The 16,455-nt window shown below is 59.9% G+C and overlaps 1 protein-coding gene across 3 annotated transcripts in view; it reads left to right on the forward strand.

Annotated features, from left to right (window-relative positions):
- The window catches only part of DOCK1 (dedicator of cytokinesis 1), a 341,306-nt gene that overhangs the window by 267,793 nt on the left and 57,058 nt on the right, over positions 1–16,455 (forward strand). For all 3 annotated transcript variants that reach the window (XM_028512883.2, XM_036027442.1, XM_036027443.1), the window contains exons 30-31: positions 14,297–14,375; positions 15,835–15,935. In XM_028512883.2, the coding sequence (XP_028368684.1) occupies positions 14,297–14,375; positions 15,835–15,935 (180 nt within the window). The remainder of the gene's footprint in view (positions 1–14,296; positions 14,376–15,834; positions 15,936–16,455) is intronic.

A 16,455-nucleotide genomic window follows, 5' to 3' on the forward strand; every position in this document is an offset into this window, starting at 1 on the left:
CACCTCGGCTGATGAGCCCGATCCTGACGTGAAACCCCCCCGGGGACCCGGGCTATCAAAGCGATGTCTGTCTTGGGGGCAGGCAACCTGAAAACCGGAGAGGACAGGCCCTCCGAGCCCTTCCTGTCGGTGTCGGGGTGGAATATTTAGAGTCGGGCGGGACTGTGCGTGTGAGAGAGAGCGTTCACAACGTGACAGACTGTTTTCTCAGCTGCACGCCGAAGAAGGGAGCCGTGGGCAGCAGAAGGCCACAGCCAGCGGCCGCCCGGACACGCGTGACAGCGGCTCCTGGGGGAGGGTCCGGACAAGCCGCAGGTCAGCCGCGCCCACTGGTCTCTGAGACGAGCGCCCCCCGGGTGTCGGCCTTTCTCCGGCTCCAGCTCCGTTAGAAATGGGTGTCGTCCCGCTGCGAGTTAGGCTGAGCGCCCGCCCACTGGCCCGAAGCGGCTGCCTCTGTAGCTCTGAGTGTCGGCGTGTCATGGGCAAGGCCACGCGTGTCCTGTCTCCGGTGCTGGGTTTCTGTTGAAAATGAGGAGTCACGACCTAACAAAAGCCCTTTCTCTGCAGCTGAGCGGGGCCGGCTGCGCCACCGACACTTCTGAGGGAGGCTGGCTTTTAGGGTCCCCCCCCACCCCGATTCCTCTAGGAAGGGGCTTCGGGGGCAGGAACCTGGTCCGTTCCATTCGGAAGTTCGTTTCTGTGTACCCTGGCCTGGCTCACCCCTGCTGGGGCTGGACAGGGGCTCGGTGCTGGCGTCCGTGGGTCCAGACCCTCCACAGGGGGTCGTCGAGTTCAGAAAGTGTATGTTGGGCCCTGACTGTGTGCCGTGGGGACCCAGCGGTGAAGGAGCTGGCCCTGCCCTCCAGGCACGTCCCACGCAGTGGGGGCAGGTGGACTTACCCAACCAACGTGCCGGTGAGCCAGGGCCGCCGGCAGCGAGGGGGCAGCAGCGCAGTGGGGAGAAGCAAGTCCCCGTTCCCCAGTGGCTGGTGTGGACTCTGGGGCCTCCTGGCCGCAGGACTGGGCCGGCCCAGTCTTTCTTCCCTGGGCCAGGGGTGATTGATCCAGTCGGCACGGTGGGAAGCTGCCCTCCGCCCTGAGACAGGATCGGACGTGGCAGAGTGGGGCGTTGGCGAGGAGCAACAGTGAACACCAGAAATGCAGAACACCGGTGCATCATGGGACACCTGTCCGAGCCCAGGGGAGAGGCCTCAGGAGAGACCGACCCTGCCCACACCTTGGTCTGGGATTCCAGCCTGCAGAACCGGGGGGAAGCCAGTCTCTGTGGTTTCAGCCCCCCGCGGCATTCTGTTGGGGCAACCCTGCTGACCCGTCCGGGGGCCTGTCACCGTGATGGCTCCGGAGGCCGCCCCTGACGTCACAGCGGTGGAACATCGGCGCCCCCAGTGTCCTCCCCGCCAGCCGGGGACAAGCGTTTGGGTCCTCGCTCTCATTTAGAGTGTGACGGGGGAGGACACGATGGACTCCATTTATCCAATGGAAACATAATACTGGTTGGAAGGTAGGAGGCAGGATCGGTGTTTTCCCAGAAACCACTTTGGGGGAAAGTGAGGAGGAGCCGTGTGCTCTCTTGGGCTCGGGTGGGTATCGGAGCTCGTTTTGAGCTTTCCTTCCCCTCTCTCTGTGTTTCATATGTGGAAGGGCTGCGTTCGCCTTGTTGTCTTGTGGCAGCAGGGGTTTAATTTTTTGGTTGATGTGGGCAGACGTGTGGGACCTGCACCTCCGAGGGGGGTGCTCAGAGGACAACTGAGTGTGTGCCTGGGGAGCGGCACTGCCCTTCAGAAAAGCCACGGTGCAGAGATGGGGACAGAATGGGGCCCCGGCCACCGGCCGCCCACGTTCCCCTGGCAGCCCCCACCTCTGCCTCCCACCCTCCTGACCCTCCCCCCACCGTGGGACTCAGTGGGCTTGGAAATAATGGCCCCCAGACAAGGACAAAGGCCCCTCATCCTGAGGCCCCCAGAAACGTCCGTGTGGAGCCTGGCAGCTCCCCCAGGTAACCAAGTGTCTCACCCCAGCCTGGGTCACGGGGCTGTCGTTAGCGACACTGGGCTGACGCCTCTGTGTGCACACTGTCATTTTCCTGGATTTTTTTCCCCAAATGTGACAGACCTCAGTTCAGCTATTTTGAGCCTCTGCTGATGCTTTTTCTGGGCCCGCACTCCGAGTTTCAGCTGTTGTGGTCCTGACTGTGCGACCTCATTAGGCGCGTATTTTTGTGCAAGCGCGGGGTCCAGGCGCCACGGTGTGACCCAGGGCGCCCGGGGCACCAGCGCCCAGCCCGTCTCCCGCCTTTGCTGGGCATCCGACTCGGGACCAGGGGAGGAAGGCTGAGTCCGCTCCAGCCTGTCCCGGAAGAGCCTTAGCACGACGAGCTTTCCTGCCCGGTCCACGCCGCGGACTCTCAGGCTGCCAGCCCAGACTCGGGCGCCCTGCTCCGCCTGCGGGCCCCGCTGCTCCACCCCCCGGGACACCCGCTAGTCCCAGAGCCGGCCGGGAGGCGGGGAGGCCACTCGGTGCCCAGGGCGAGGAGCTCTGGGTTCTAGCCCGGGTTCGTTCATTGTTCATTCAGGTTCGTTCCTCAAGAGACTCCCTAAGACCAGCTTGCACGGCAGCCCGTCTTGGGGCCCTCTCCTGGGGGGTCGGTTAGTCCAGACAATGAGCTTGGCAGGCTTTGAAAGGCATCCGTTAAATCTTTCAAACTTCTGAGCACGCCGCCATACTCTGTGTGTGACCCTCCAAGGAGTTTCAGCGGCCGCAGCCACCACGGCAGAGGTCGCCACCCGTGGACCCGCCACCGCTGTCCCAGCTCCCGTGGGCTCTGCCTTAGCTGGGCGGGAGGGTGAGGGAGACGGGCCCTGGGGACAGTGGGGCCCTCCCACCGAGGCAGGCGGGCTCTCTGCAGTCGGGGAGCAGCAGGCCCCGCCCACAGCCCACGCACAGCAATTATTGATGTCCCCCTTTGCCACCTTAAAGAGGTGCGCGCAAGGGCACAGCCACACACGGACTTGCTGAGCTCAGTGGCATTCAGACTTAAAGTGATACGTGAGCTTCCGCCTCATTTTCTTGGTCATGTTTGCTCCTTCCTCCTGTAAGCTGCACTTGCTGCTAAGGGTCCCACAGGGCACTGGGTGCTGGGGCTGAGTGGGAGACGGAGCAGATGGGGGACCCTGCTGGCAGAGAGCTGAGAGTCCATGGTGGGGGAGGGGGGTGTCATGGGCAGCACCAAGACTCCCAGACAAGTGACAGATGCACCTCAGGCACCCGAATGCGGACGTGCGTGGTTCTAGGGGAGCGTGTTCCAGGGATCCCGTGACGGGGAGGGCTGGGCCCTGCCGAACCGGAAGGAGCTCACCGGGTGGGGGTGGGTGCAGGCCGGCAGAGGCAGCCCTCGGGGGAGCGGGAGCGGCTTGTGCAAAGGCCCTGTGCGTGCACAGCTCTGAAAGAAGGCCCATGAGCCTAGCACGGTCCTCACCCCCTGCCTCCCCCCAGCTCCTGGTCAGGGCCCCAGGCCACCGTGCATACACACCACACTCCCTTCCCCACCCCCTCCAGCAGGAAGGAAGCTCATCACCCAGGCCTCAGGGTGGCACCCCGTCTCACTGTGTGAGGTGTTCTGGCTGCTGGCCCACCTGTGCCGGGGCCTTGCTGCTGATTCCGGGGGCCTGGCGCTGATAAGACGAACCTGTCTTCTGGAGGCAGGGGCTCACACGGGAGTCCAGTGAACATGTCGCTAGAGCACATGACGTCAGCCACCAATAAGCACTAAGAAAAAACCGTGGCAAGGGGCCGGCGAGTGCCCAGAGGGCGGGCTGCCCTGGACAGGGAGCCTGGGAAACCTCCTGGGAGGGCGGGCACCGGTGTCCTCGGCCAGGGACAGGGCGCTGATGTGGCCTCAAGTCCAGCGGTCCCCTCCCCAAGGACGACGCAGGGGGAGAGAGCCGGGAGACCGACAGAGTGGCCGGGAGCGTGCGGCGCAAGCCCTGATCACATCAGCGAGGAGATTGTTCCTGTCCCCAATTTGCTTTTCCTTGAAACGGGACGTTCCATCATAGCCTCACCATAAAATTGTTTTATTGTGTGGAAATAATTTCCATAGCAGGGGAACTAATTTGATTGTGTAGCATAAAGAAAATGTATGTGGGACAATGGGGAAGAATAGAGCCAAAATGAATCCAATATATTTTAATCTCTGCAATACAGATTATATTTTCAATTAAGAAGCTTAACGTGCGTGCGTTTCGGCTGGCGGGAGCTTCCCGGGGCACTTTCGCGTGTGTTTATGGGTAATAAGTCACTTAGCATTAAGAAGGTAGACGATCATTAGCCCACGATCACCCGATTTCTCTCCGCAATAGCGAGGTCGATGAACACCATCACGGGGCCGCACTTGGGTGGTAAAAGTGAGGAAATGTGGAAAATGGAGCAGTTGTGTGGGCGGAGAATGTGATTTTCTAGACAGAACAAGGAAATCCCAAATTCCTTCCCGCTTAGCCCAAGCACTGCCTGGTTCCCTCAAGTCCCGGTCAAGCGAGAGGCGGCCTTCGGATGGTCACTGCCAGGCCCTCCAGGTGCAGAGCCCAGCATGGCCATATGCCTCAGCAGCTTCTCTGTGCTAATTGCATCTTGGGAGCATGGGCTATGAGGCAGGCAGACCCTGGTCTGTGCTCTGTGCTCCGCCACCCACCGGCCCACCCACAGGTCCAGAGGGCAGTGGGGTCTCCCAGGTAAAGGGGAGTCAGGGACACTGGTCCTTGTCCCTTTGGTCCCTTTGTCTTAGATCTTATTTCATCTGAAACCAGCTCATTAGGTGGGCGTGCAGTCGTTCACATCTTGTAGACAGTGGACCCCACTCCGGGGCTTCTAGTACTGAGACCCCCCCCCCGACATCTAGTCCGTGCGCACAGCTCCTCGCTGCTTCCCCTCTCTCCATCTCCCGCCCGGAGGAAGACTCCGGGGCTTGGCTTCACGGCCCCTCCATGCTTTTTTGACTCACCACCTCTCCTCTCTGGCACAGGCACACGATCAGGAGAGAGCAGGAGGGAAATAAAGGGGTCATTACAAAAAGAGAGAAGGAATCTGGCAGGGAGAGCAGAGGCAGATGTGGAGTTCGTTTAAAAAAAATAATCTATTTTGAGCCTTTCCAGAAGGCTGGCTGGGGAGGCTGGGGCGGCGGACAGGCAGGGGCCGGCGCAGCCCGAGAGCAGTTGCGTAAGTAGGACGAGTCGCCCTGGGCTCCCTCCTGCGCGGCCGTGTGGCTGGGCGCACGTCAGGCTCAATAGCGTCACATCGGACACTGGACCGCACTCGGGACCCAGAACGAGGTCGGGGCCGGGAGGCGGGGGTGGGGGCTGGTCGCCAGGCAGCAGCCTGCAAGATGCATCCGAGGCAGGCGGGCCAGCAGCAGGTGTGCCGGGAGGGGGCGAGCCCAAAACCTGGGCTTGGGAAGAGCGGAGAAGGGACCAGAGAGACAGCGGTGATGAGATGGCAGGTCCCGCGTTTAAAACTGGGTCTCGCCCATTAGTCTGGGCCTTCGTTTGTCCTGGGAAGTTTTACCGGGCACTCGGTATGGCTGGTGTGCAAACGAGTCAGCCCCAGGCCAGTCCACAGAAGGTCTCTTGTCCCTCCCCTCCCCTCCCCTCCCCTCCCCTCCCTTCCCTTCCCTTTCCTTCCCCTCCCCTCCCCTCCCATCCTGGGTTCACCTTCCTCTGCCCACAAGGGAGGCCGGAGTTCCTTGAGGCTCTGTTCTCGGCCTTCCACGGCCCCCCGTGCGCCCTCTGCAGGCGGGCTCTCACTCAGGAGGCCCCGGGGTTGTAGCCAGGGCCTGTGCTCCCTTCGGCCAGCGGTGCTAACGAGGGCAGGCTGCTGACACTGTTGTTTTCCCTATGTGTCTTCTAAAAGCCAAGTGCAGTCTGTACAGGGTACTTCCGGGGTACCACCACGCAGCTCAGCGTAATCTGTGGGTGCCTCCCGGGGGGATGCCTGGGCCAGGAGTGCAGCCCCCACCTCCTGCACCCCTTGCCATGGGGCGGGGAGGGGGCTTCTCATCTGTTCTGCACCGGCTGGCTGGGGAGCCTGGGCCTTGGGCGAGCCCGGGGATCCTCCGCGTCCCACCTGTACGTCGTAGAGACCGGATGAGCATGTAGGTGAGCTCCTGGCCCACAGGGTGCCCGGTCAAGGTCAGCTCTCTGGTCCTCACGTGCGATGAACAAAAGCCGGCCTCCCTCCTACACATTTCAGCATCTCAGCTGGTGTCTGGTGTCGCTCTCACGGCTGGTGGCCTCGAGGCCAACTGTGAAATGAGCCGCTGTGCTCCTGAGTCCTGGGCCGTGCCTCCGGGGTGATGTGCTACAGCCAGGGTCGGAGGAACCGTGACAGGGCTGCTGGTTCTCGATGTTTGAGGAGCCGAGGGGACTCTCCCTGGACTCTTCCCAGCACAGCCGTGTGGCCGCGGGGTCAAGTGAGAGCAGGAAGACAAAGGTATTCTCAAGGCCACAGAGGAGAACTTGGCTCACGGGAGACCCCCATGGGGAGAGAATCTGCTTCTGGGGCCTCCCCCCCGCCCCCCGCACCTGCAGTGGCCGAGGGGCGGGCCGAGCGGCAGTCGCCCGTCACAAACCCCGCTGACATGGGGCGCCGGCCGCGTCCCCGGGAGACGCGTCCCCTGCCCGTCTCCTGCCTGCCGCCAGCGGCCCTCTGCCGAAGGGGCAAGTCGGCGTCAGAACACAGAGGCGCTGGACAGTGCCCGTCCTCGGGCAGCCGGCGAGGACGGCGTGTCTGCCACCCGCTGAGGTCCCCGGGCAGCACGGGGGACCCGTGTCTCGGCCCTCTCACGGCCAGCGTTCTGCAGACGTGGGAGCTGAAGTCCGGGTCACGGCCACGTGAAGCCCCTGAAAGGGGGGAGCAGCGCTGTTCGGAACCGACTGGGGTTGTTTCAGGTTCTTTTCCATCCGCAGCGTTAGTTGTTCGTCATGGGAAGTGGGTGCGTGTTGGCGGAGGGACATTTGTCCGTCCCTGCCGCACCCACGCTGACCGGGTGCCCGAGGAGGGCACGCGCTGCCTGGCCCTGGCCTCAGCCGCCTCTGCCCGTCTGGGAACCTGGGCGTCCGGCTCCCCGGGCTCCCGCTTCCTTCTCTGTAGAACACTAGGTGGTTCACACCCTGCAGGCTCGTGAGCAGGAAGCAGCATGGGTTCCGGGACGTGACAGGGGCGCGGGGACCGTGCGAGGCGCCCAGCACGTGTGCGTGAGCAAACAGCAGGGCGAGGGCCGGCCCCGGAGGGAGACCTCACAGCGAGGACGGCAGGGCCAGTCCGAGCAGTGCTCCTGGGGCTCGCCCAGGCTGAGCCCGCCCCCCTCCCCCAGGGCTGGCCAAGGAGAGGGTCAGAGCCCTTGGCATTTCAGTTGGGAGCGTGGTGGACGTTGGTGCCTTGTTGGTTTGAGGAAGACGCGAGGAGATCCGGAAAGAGGGGACTTCTCTAGTGTGCCAGGGAGCGGTGGCAGTTGAAGCCGGGCCTTCCTGCTCCGCCCCCCGCTTTAGTCGTCAGTCCCCGCCCCCTGCCCCGCCCACCATCCCAGGTGCACACTTGGCATGTGGCAGTATTCCCAACCTGGCACAGCCTGGCCCCAGACGACCCTGCTGACCTCCATCTCATAACATTCTAGTACATTGGCTCTGTAACTCCTTCCCCAATCGCCAAGAAAAGGGGCGGGCCCCCCCACCCCACAGACCCCCACTTTCTCTCATCTCCACGTCTCATCCACTGGGGTCTCTTGCACACAAGTCACTTCGTTGTGTTGTCATCCCCCCCCCAAAAGCCCCACTGCAGGAAGTGGCTGGTGCACTTGGGTCACAGCCTTGACAAAGAGCCACTCGGCCACGTGTGGGTCGGGCTCAGAGACCCCTCAGCTGAAGGGGAGCCTTCCTGCGTCACGAGGGGACGTTCTCCGCGTCTCCTTCCTCACGCCGCCTTCAGCTGCTTCTCCTCCCAGCATTCCCGGCTGGTGCGGAAACCATTGTAAGGCCAAGTCCCAGCCCCTGTTCCCTGACTCGCTGTTCGTCCTGTAGGGATAGAATGTCGCTTTTAACTTGTTCCCTCTTTCCCACCCACTTAAGGCAAAACAGTTTATTAAAAGATGCATTCCCCCCCACCCCGAAGTGACTCTTGTTTTAATGCCAAAGGTATGTAAATGCCCTCCCGTTGAACTGTACAATCTACTTATGTAACTTACAGTCAAGTTCAAGAAAAGGGATTAAAGAAAAACCACCTTTAGCGGTTGAGAAATGGGGCTCTGTGCTCCCTGAAGTTCAAGGCCGCTCTGGCTGTCTCCCCTGCAGCAATGTGGCACCTCGCTGTCCGGGTTTATTGGCAGCAAACGGAGTAACGGAGGTGCTCGCGGCACCTGAGGCTCCCCGGGAACCGAGCCACTCCAGCGACTGTCGTTAATGGCCCCGCAGCCGGATCATTAAACTGGCTCCCGAGTAGCTTCCGCGGCTCAGGTCCCCCCACTCAGTCATCAGACAGCGATTCAGGGCCAGGCTGCTGCCCTGCCCATGCAGCTGCGCAGCAGGCAGATCTGGGGGCTGCTCTCCCACGTGGCTTTTACTGCCCTTTCTACGTGAGACAGCGGGGACGCAGGCCAAGGGGCAAGGCTGGCGGGACGTCGCGTGTAAACTGCTGTGTGCGGGGGAAGGGCGAGACACTTCGTCCACGCAGAGCCTCCGCCAGCCCCGCCTGTCTCCGAACTGTGTGCAGAAGAAGTGTGGGGCCCGTGGGCCGTGTCTGCCATCTGCAGATGCTACACGACGGTTCCTACACTGTCAGACGAGGCCGTGGTGTCCAAGTGATTCTGTGTGATGTGGCATTATCTCTTTCTTACCTTTAATCTCCAGTTTGGAAAGGAAACCCTTGGGTCCACATTCAGCGGGGCTGGGAGGCCCCATAGTGAAGTGCTTTCATTTCTTGGTTGAAAATAGGGGAATCTCAACGACTGGAGCAACCCTCTGAAGGTCTTGTAGCTAACTGGCTATGTGGACATAAAGCGATGGATGGATGGATGGGTGGATGGACGGACGGATGGATGGGTGGATGGATGGATGGATAGATGGATGGATGGTTGGATGGATAGATGGATAGATGGATGGATGGATGGATGGATGAATGGATAGATGGATGGATGGTTGGATGGATAGATAGATGTATGGATGGATGTGGAAAGAACAGGACGAAGACTGTGCGTGTGCGCACACCCGTGTAGACAATCGCTAACCTTGTGTCTGACGCCGCCAGGAGCTGCAGCGTGGGGGAGCTCGCTGTGGTTCATCACCCAGGTAGAAGAGAAGGAATTCGGGAAAACAGCCTGGGTTTGGTTCACTGGTTTTTTAACTGCGTGAGCTTTGGGAATGAACTCGGTCTCGTGTGGACCCGGACTATGTAAAGTGGGTGGCGTGGCGGGTTGACACAGCAGGTGCCCTGACCTCCTGGAGAAGGCCGCAGTCACCGAGAAGGGGGGGACGCTCCCGCCGCCAAGCCCTCAGCAACCCCATGTGCAGTCACCCGCCTCGGGTAATGTGAATGACCTGGAGACAGGCTCGACGTCTTTTTAGGGTGACGAGATGTGCCTGTGGTTCTCGCTATGTTATTTATCCGTGTGTTTGGGTTTATCATCTGAACTTGCCAAATGTTGAGGTGATAAATAAACCCTTCCGTAGATTAAAAATGACTGAAAAGAACTCTGTTAGATAGGGACTTAGCCTTTTTCTTAATCCTTTTGGCCCCGGGGGCAGCATCTCTGGAAGCATGTAATGCTCACATCATGCGCCTTGTGTTTTAGAAATGGCGTGGGTCTCCCATCTGGGAGTACGACATCCGTGGTTTGGTTCACGGAGTGAGTGACTGGCCTTTTCCATGAGTCTCTCGCTTTCCCGGGCAGTCACCAGCCGCATCTCTGGGTCCGGTTCCCTGCCATCTACCTCCCACCGCATCCATGTCCTGCGAGCGTCTTGTTCTCCCGTGGGACGCTCTGGATGTTATGCAGGATCTCTGTTCCTTGTGCCCTGATGCTTACGCACAGTAGTGCCGAGTGCGGAGAGCAAAGAAAGACGCGGCGTGCCAGAGGGCGGTTTCTCTCGCTGCACCGGCGCGGCTCAGGGTGCGCTCCCTTGTTTGTTTGTGTTTTGCTTGGCCGGTGGGAGTCTCTGGCCGCACCGATGACGCTGAGAGACCTGTCGGTGTGGCCGTCAACCAGAGGTTCCTAGATGGGACCATGTCGGAACAGGCCCAGCGGCGAGGGGTTCTTCCAGATGCTGTGGGGGTTCTGAGGGCAAAGGGCTGAGCCAGCCCCGGAGAGGGACGGGAGAAGAAGAGGACTGGCCCTGGGGGTGGGGAGGAGGTGGAGGGACAGGGCCCAGCCATGGATGCCAAGTGCCTAAAGAGAAACTTGGTTTAGAAGAACCTCAAAGGAGCAGCACGTCACAGTGGGAAACCTACTCAAAATGCAAGGGCTCCGTGGAGAGCCGAGGGCCACCAAGTGTTCTGGCACCTCCGAGCCCTCTGATTGGAGTCACGGCCTGAGCTTCTGGACCAGTTCACTCATCCTTCCTCCTTCCATCCCCCAGCCATCCATCCATCCATCTACCCATTCTTCCATCCATCCATTCATTCGTTCATCCATTCATCCATCCCCCATCCATCGATCCATCCATTCATCCATCCATCCATCCCCCATCCATCCATCCATCCATCTACCCATTCTTCCATCTATCCATTCATTCATTCATCCATTCATCCATCCATCATCCATCCATCCATTTGTTTATCCATTTATCCATTCCTCCATCCATTCATTTGTTCATTCATTCATCCATTCATCCATCCCTCATCTATCCATCCATCCATTCATCCATCCCCCATCCATCCATCCACTCACCCATCCATCCCCCATCCATCCATCCATCTACCTACCCGTTCTTCCATCCTTCCATTCATTCCTTCATCCATTCATCCATCCCTCATCTATCCATCCCTCCATTCATCCATTCATCCATTCATCCATCTATCCATCATCCATCCATCATCCATCCATCCATTTATCTATCCATCTACCCATTCCTTCATCCATTCATCTATCCCTCATCCATCCATCTATCCATCCGTCCATCCATCCGTCCAGCCAGCCAGCCATCTACCCATCCTCCATCCCTAATCCATTCATCCATCTATTCATCTAACCATCCATCTATCTGTCATCCATCCATCCGTCCACCTCCCCACCTCCCCACCCTCCCATCCATCTACCCATTTGTTCATCCCTGTGGCTAACAGGCGTCGGCACAAGTGAGGTGCTGACTGGCACAGCAGGGCACATGGGTGGATAGGCAGACAGGACCACTTGGGACTAGTCTGGAGGGCCTCCCTGTCCTTGAACCCAGCTCCATGGTGCTCAGCACAGACAGAGCCCCCAGCGAGGCAGAGGCCAGCCCACTCACACCCCCCCCCTTCCCTCTCATCACCTCCGAACGAAAAGGGCTGGACCCCGAGCTGTGCGGAGCGAAGTCCGGACCCCTCATTCGGCAGCAGGCGCCGGAGATCCTCACCGAGAGAGAGAGCCCCTGTTCAGGTTTCTCGGGGCCTTGGTAGGTCACTGACGTGCCGCCCGGGGACTGGGGGCGTGGCCGAGCTCGTGCTCCCATCCCGTGGGGGCCGCGGGCTGTGATGTGATTTGCGTGTCGGGGTGGTCCCATGGCACGGCCTTGAACGTGGGGCTGCTGCTTCGTCTCGCCTCTGTCTGATGCGTCGACTGCAGTGTTACTTCATCCTTCTTTTTTCACTTTTCCCTGCCCAGCGGCCATCCTGCGTTACTTGGTTTCTGTCCCAGCTTTTCAAAACGCTGAGAGCGACTCTAAACGATGGAATCTCTCTCAGGCCCCGCGCCTGCTTTTGTGGTCAGTTGATTAAAAAGTGGTTGATCAGCCTCCCTGTTATTCCGGCGCGGCATATTTTTTTGGAAGTCGTTTGAGAAATATCTGTATTTAACCAGCTGAAACCGTTCCAGCGCCTAATGAGAAGCAGCCTATCGCCACCGCCTGAGTGGTATCTCGAGGCAAAATAATTACCCTGTAATAATGACACATGTTCTCGCAATGTGTTCCTATGGCAGCGGGCCGGAGAGGGGTCTTCCTGAAAGCCCAGGGGGGGGCGCCCCTAGGGTGCTCTCGAGGGCAGCCACAATTCTAAAACTGAAGGAGAAAGTAAGGACAAAAAATGCGTTGTGGCCATAAACCTGGTGCTTATGTGCTGCGGGAGAGCACACTCTCATCGTAGTGACCGGCGGTTGTCCTGGCCCCCCCGCCCCGTCCCTGGTGGCTGGGCCAACACAGGGCTGTCTGACGCCGTCACCAAGGGCCCAGGGGGCAAGGCAGGCCACGTCCCCCTGGGCCACGCGTGCTGTACACCTGAGGGCTGAATGGGGTGGGGGGACCCCAGCCTGAGGCTGGAGGGCTGATCGGGGTTCCCCGGCGTTTTTGTTTCAGTGTTTTCGTCTTGGCCCTGAGTTCACATTTTGGGAGGCTGCCCTGCATGCCCCCTGCTTGGCCGTTCTCACTGCACGAGCAGACTCAGCAGGGAGGGCCGCTTCTCCACCGGAACCAACCAGGCGCGTCCCGTGTTTGCAGAACCTGGCCACCCCCCGGCTGGCGGGGGCCGCCGCCCGGTCCGTGTGCTCCAGGAGTGAACACGGCCAGCATCCCCACGGGCCTCGGTCCACAGTCACCGTCACACTGCCTCCTCCTCTCTGGGTACTTTTAGTGTCCCCAGAGGAGAATCCGGGTGGCTCCGCCCACAGGGCTCGTCAGGGAGGGAGGTGGCAAACCTGACCATGGGCCATTGGTCGCACGGGTTGGGGTCTCGGCCCCCCCAGCTCGGTCTCTCAGTGAGGGTGCTGCAAACCCCCCTCTCAGAGCCGTCCACGTCCTCAGTGGGAGAGGGAGGCAGTGATGTGGGGGCGAGGCAGCTGGCCACGGTGGGAGGCCGTGATGGAGATCTCCTTGTTCTTTCAAAGATTTATTTGTATTTTTACTTTATTTTTGAGAGGAGAAGGGAGAGAGAGAGAAAGGGAGAGAAACATCAATGTGTGGTTGCCTCCTGTGCGCCCCCTACTGGGGATGTGGCCCACAACCCAGGCCTGTGCCCTGACTGGGAGTCGAACCTGTGACCCTTTGGTTTGGAGGCCAGCATTCAATCCAGTGAGCCGCACCAGCCAGCGTGGGAGACCTTCTCAAAACCCCTTTCTCCCTCCTCCTAAGCTACCTGGACAGCCGTGGCCAGGGACGGGGGCCTCTCAGGCACGAGGGCCTCTCAGGCACGAGTGGCTCAGGGGAGCACGTTGTCAGAGAGCATGGTCCTGGCGTGTCACCTGGGTTTCCCGTGCTCTCCGGCTGCTCCCTGCTGCCTGGACAGAGGCAGGTGACGCCCTTTGTTGTCGGTGAGCTCGGGCGCATTCCTCTGCGCCCTGCCGTGGTGCGGAGAGAGAGGGGGGGCCACGTGAAAAGGAGGGTCTGCACTGAGCTCTGTTGCCGTCGGCCCATTCCAGGGCAATGAAACAAAGCCCGGTTCTCCGGAGTCGTTTGTGACGGTTCAGATCGCGCCCTTCATCACAGACGAGCGCCAGTCAGGGCTGGGACGCCGGCGACATTTCGCTCCGGGGGCTCCAGAGTGCGTATCATCAATGAATCAGCCGGTGTTCCCGCCAGAGCTCTTGTTGAACTGCTTTCAAAGCTATTAAAGGCTTTTAAAACATTATTTAAACAAGTAAACAGTGACCGGAACCGGCATTTGAAGTGCAGGACAGGCGGTGCCGAGATAAGACACCCCGCCAGCGTGTGCGAGCACGTGCAGCGCCCGACCCCGAGGAGCCGGCTGGGCAGAGACACATTTACTCATCTCACAGGGAGGCCTGTGACTGGGGAAGAGGGCTTCATTTGCACGTTTTTAAAATTAGGGCTGTTTTTTTTTTTTAGTGATACTTTGCCTGCGTTGCTTTCAGACATCCTTATTTTGGTCCGTTGCTTTGATTCGGCATGTGCTCATTTCCTTGATTAATTTGGAGAGCGGCTGCATATAATTGTCTGGGTTTTTCAGGGCAGAACCTCGCCACTTTCACGGAACCCGGAGAGGGCACCTCCCAGACAGCCTCGGGTCGGACCTCATTGAAATGCCGAGCCGGCGGAGGTGCTGGGGCCTGAGAGTGTAATTACGCGATTTTGTCTTGATCTTGCAGAGTCTTCCTGCGAGCGATTAATCAGTATGCAGATATGCTGAACAAAAAATTTCTGGATCAAGCCAACTTCGAGCTGCAGGTAAGAGGGGAGGTGCGCGTGACCTTGGTGGGGAAATCGTGTTAAAACAAATTGCTCATCTGAGCCAGTATCGTTTATGTCTAATCCTCGGCCCTAATCGGTCTCCCCTGCAAGGTGAGGGACCAGCGCGTACAGTATGTACTGTGGAGCCTGAGCGCTGAGCACTGTGCCTTCGGGGTGTTTGCGGAAGCTAACAAAGAAGGTGGTGGAGCTGCTTCAAAGAGAAAGGACTGAATCAGTGGCGAGCAGGCGCTCGGAGCAGCCCCTGCTTCTCCCTTAGTGTGGCTGCCGGGGTTTTCTCAGAGGCCTCTGACACAGGGGGAGGCGTAGCGGGTTCCGGCGGCCGAGCTCAGCTCGCTTTCAGAACTCAGTGCCCCTGCGGTGTCCTCTCTGGCTTTGTCCCGCCGCGGCGGCCTTGGCCAGGCACAAAACTGCACCCGTCCCCCCGGGTTCGGGTCGGCTGGCTCACCAGTTCCGTTCCGGCCCTGCGTCTGCAGTGTTTGTGGTCCGTGCACACGTGTGTGTTTGCATGCACGTGCGTGTGCAGGCGAGTGCGCGGTAAGGGTGGGTCTTGCCTGGCATGAGCTACTATGTGACACTCCCGGCCTCCAGCCCGTTGTATTCCATGTGGATGTGCTTCTGCCAGTAACCGTTTGGTCGTCGTTGCTACTTAGTTTTTCATTCACCGAAGTTTGCAAATGAAAAAGCCCCCACACAAGTGGCCTGTCAGTTTCCCGGGGGGGGGGGGGGGGCCCTCCCCGACCCGAGAGGACCCTGAGGAACTGCCGTACACTCGGCGGGTGGTCCGGGTCAGAAATATGGCGCAAGCCGGACCCCCACGTCCGTTCCCCGGTGCGTTGCCTCCCGAAATTCAGAGCGAAGCCATCCTCAGGTTACCAGGTAGAGTCCTATCCGATAAGGTGCCTACACGCTTGTTCCTTTTAAACCATGTGAAGTTTTGACTTTCACCTGTCCTGCCTGTCCAGTGTCAAATATGCATGTCATCAGGAAAAGCCGTAAGCTGTGGGAACGCGTGTCCCGTTCATGTAGTGAGGGCTCCGTGGAGCTGGCATTGGTGAAGGCGCCCACGGCTGCCTGGCTCCGCCGGGAAGACTCTGCCTGTGGTTCCCCTTTGCCCTTCCAGCCGCCCTACGAGGTGGGTCCCGTTGGGACTCCCATCTCACCTGGGAGGAACCACGGCCCAGAGAGGCGCTGTTTCCCTGCGTAAGTGACGGAGCTGGGTTTGCGCACCTGCCCGAGACCTCGGAGCCCACGCGCGGCCCTGAGCCCCAGCCTAGTGGTCAGCAGCTGGTCAGCAGCGCGAGTGCAGCGAGCATGCAGCGAGCGTGGCATTGACACATTTCAGAAGTGCACTGGGCGCACAAGGAGGGTCCCGGCGCGGCCGAGACCCCCTGCGGAGCCCTTCACTGCCCCCGCCTCTCCGCCCTCTGGTTTTCAGCTCTGGAACAACTACTTTCACCTGGCCGTCGCTTTCCTCACCCAAGAATCCTTGCAGCTGGAGAACTTCTCGAGCGCCAAGAGAGCCAAAATCCTTAACAAGTAAGTCCGCGTCCCGCCCCTAGGCGTTCCTCGCCAGGCAGGCACAGGCCGTGGTTCCGACCCACCAGCCAGAACCTGGCTTCAGAGCCACCAAATGCTGGGCCGTCCGTTCTCAGACGACCTTGCCACCGTGGCCGACGAGAAGGGGCCCGGGGCAGGCTCCCCGGCGCAGCTGCGGCACCATCATTCCGTGCAATAATTCCTCAAGTTATTATGGCTAATAGAATCAGGCTTTTCCTTAGGCAATAAAGGGAGAAGTTAAATGGCTCCCAAACTAATAAAGGTTTATCTTCTGAAGCATCAAATTCTGTTTACTCTGGAAACACACACCTCGCTCTCTGACCCACTGGGAGGAAAATTAGCGTCTGTTTTCCCCGATAAACAGCAAAGGTGGGGGGTTGTTGGCCGGCGTCTGTGTGTGCTAAGCCCGTCCCCACGCTGACGGCGATGGAGGAGAGTGGGACGTACGCGGTGGGGGTCCCTCCTGTTCTGACTCCGGCTCCGGGGCATAACGTCCACC

This window comes from Phyllostomus discolor, chromosome 5, assembly GCF_004126475.2.
Source record: "Phyllostomus discolor isolate MPI-MPIP mPhyDis1 chromosome 5, mPhyDis1.pri.v3, whole genome shotgun sequence".
Classification (NCBI taxonomy): Eukaryota; Metazoa; Chordata; class Mammalia; order Chiroptera; family Phyllostomidae; genus Phyllostomus; species Phyllostomus discolor.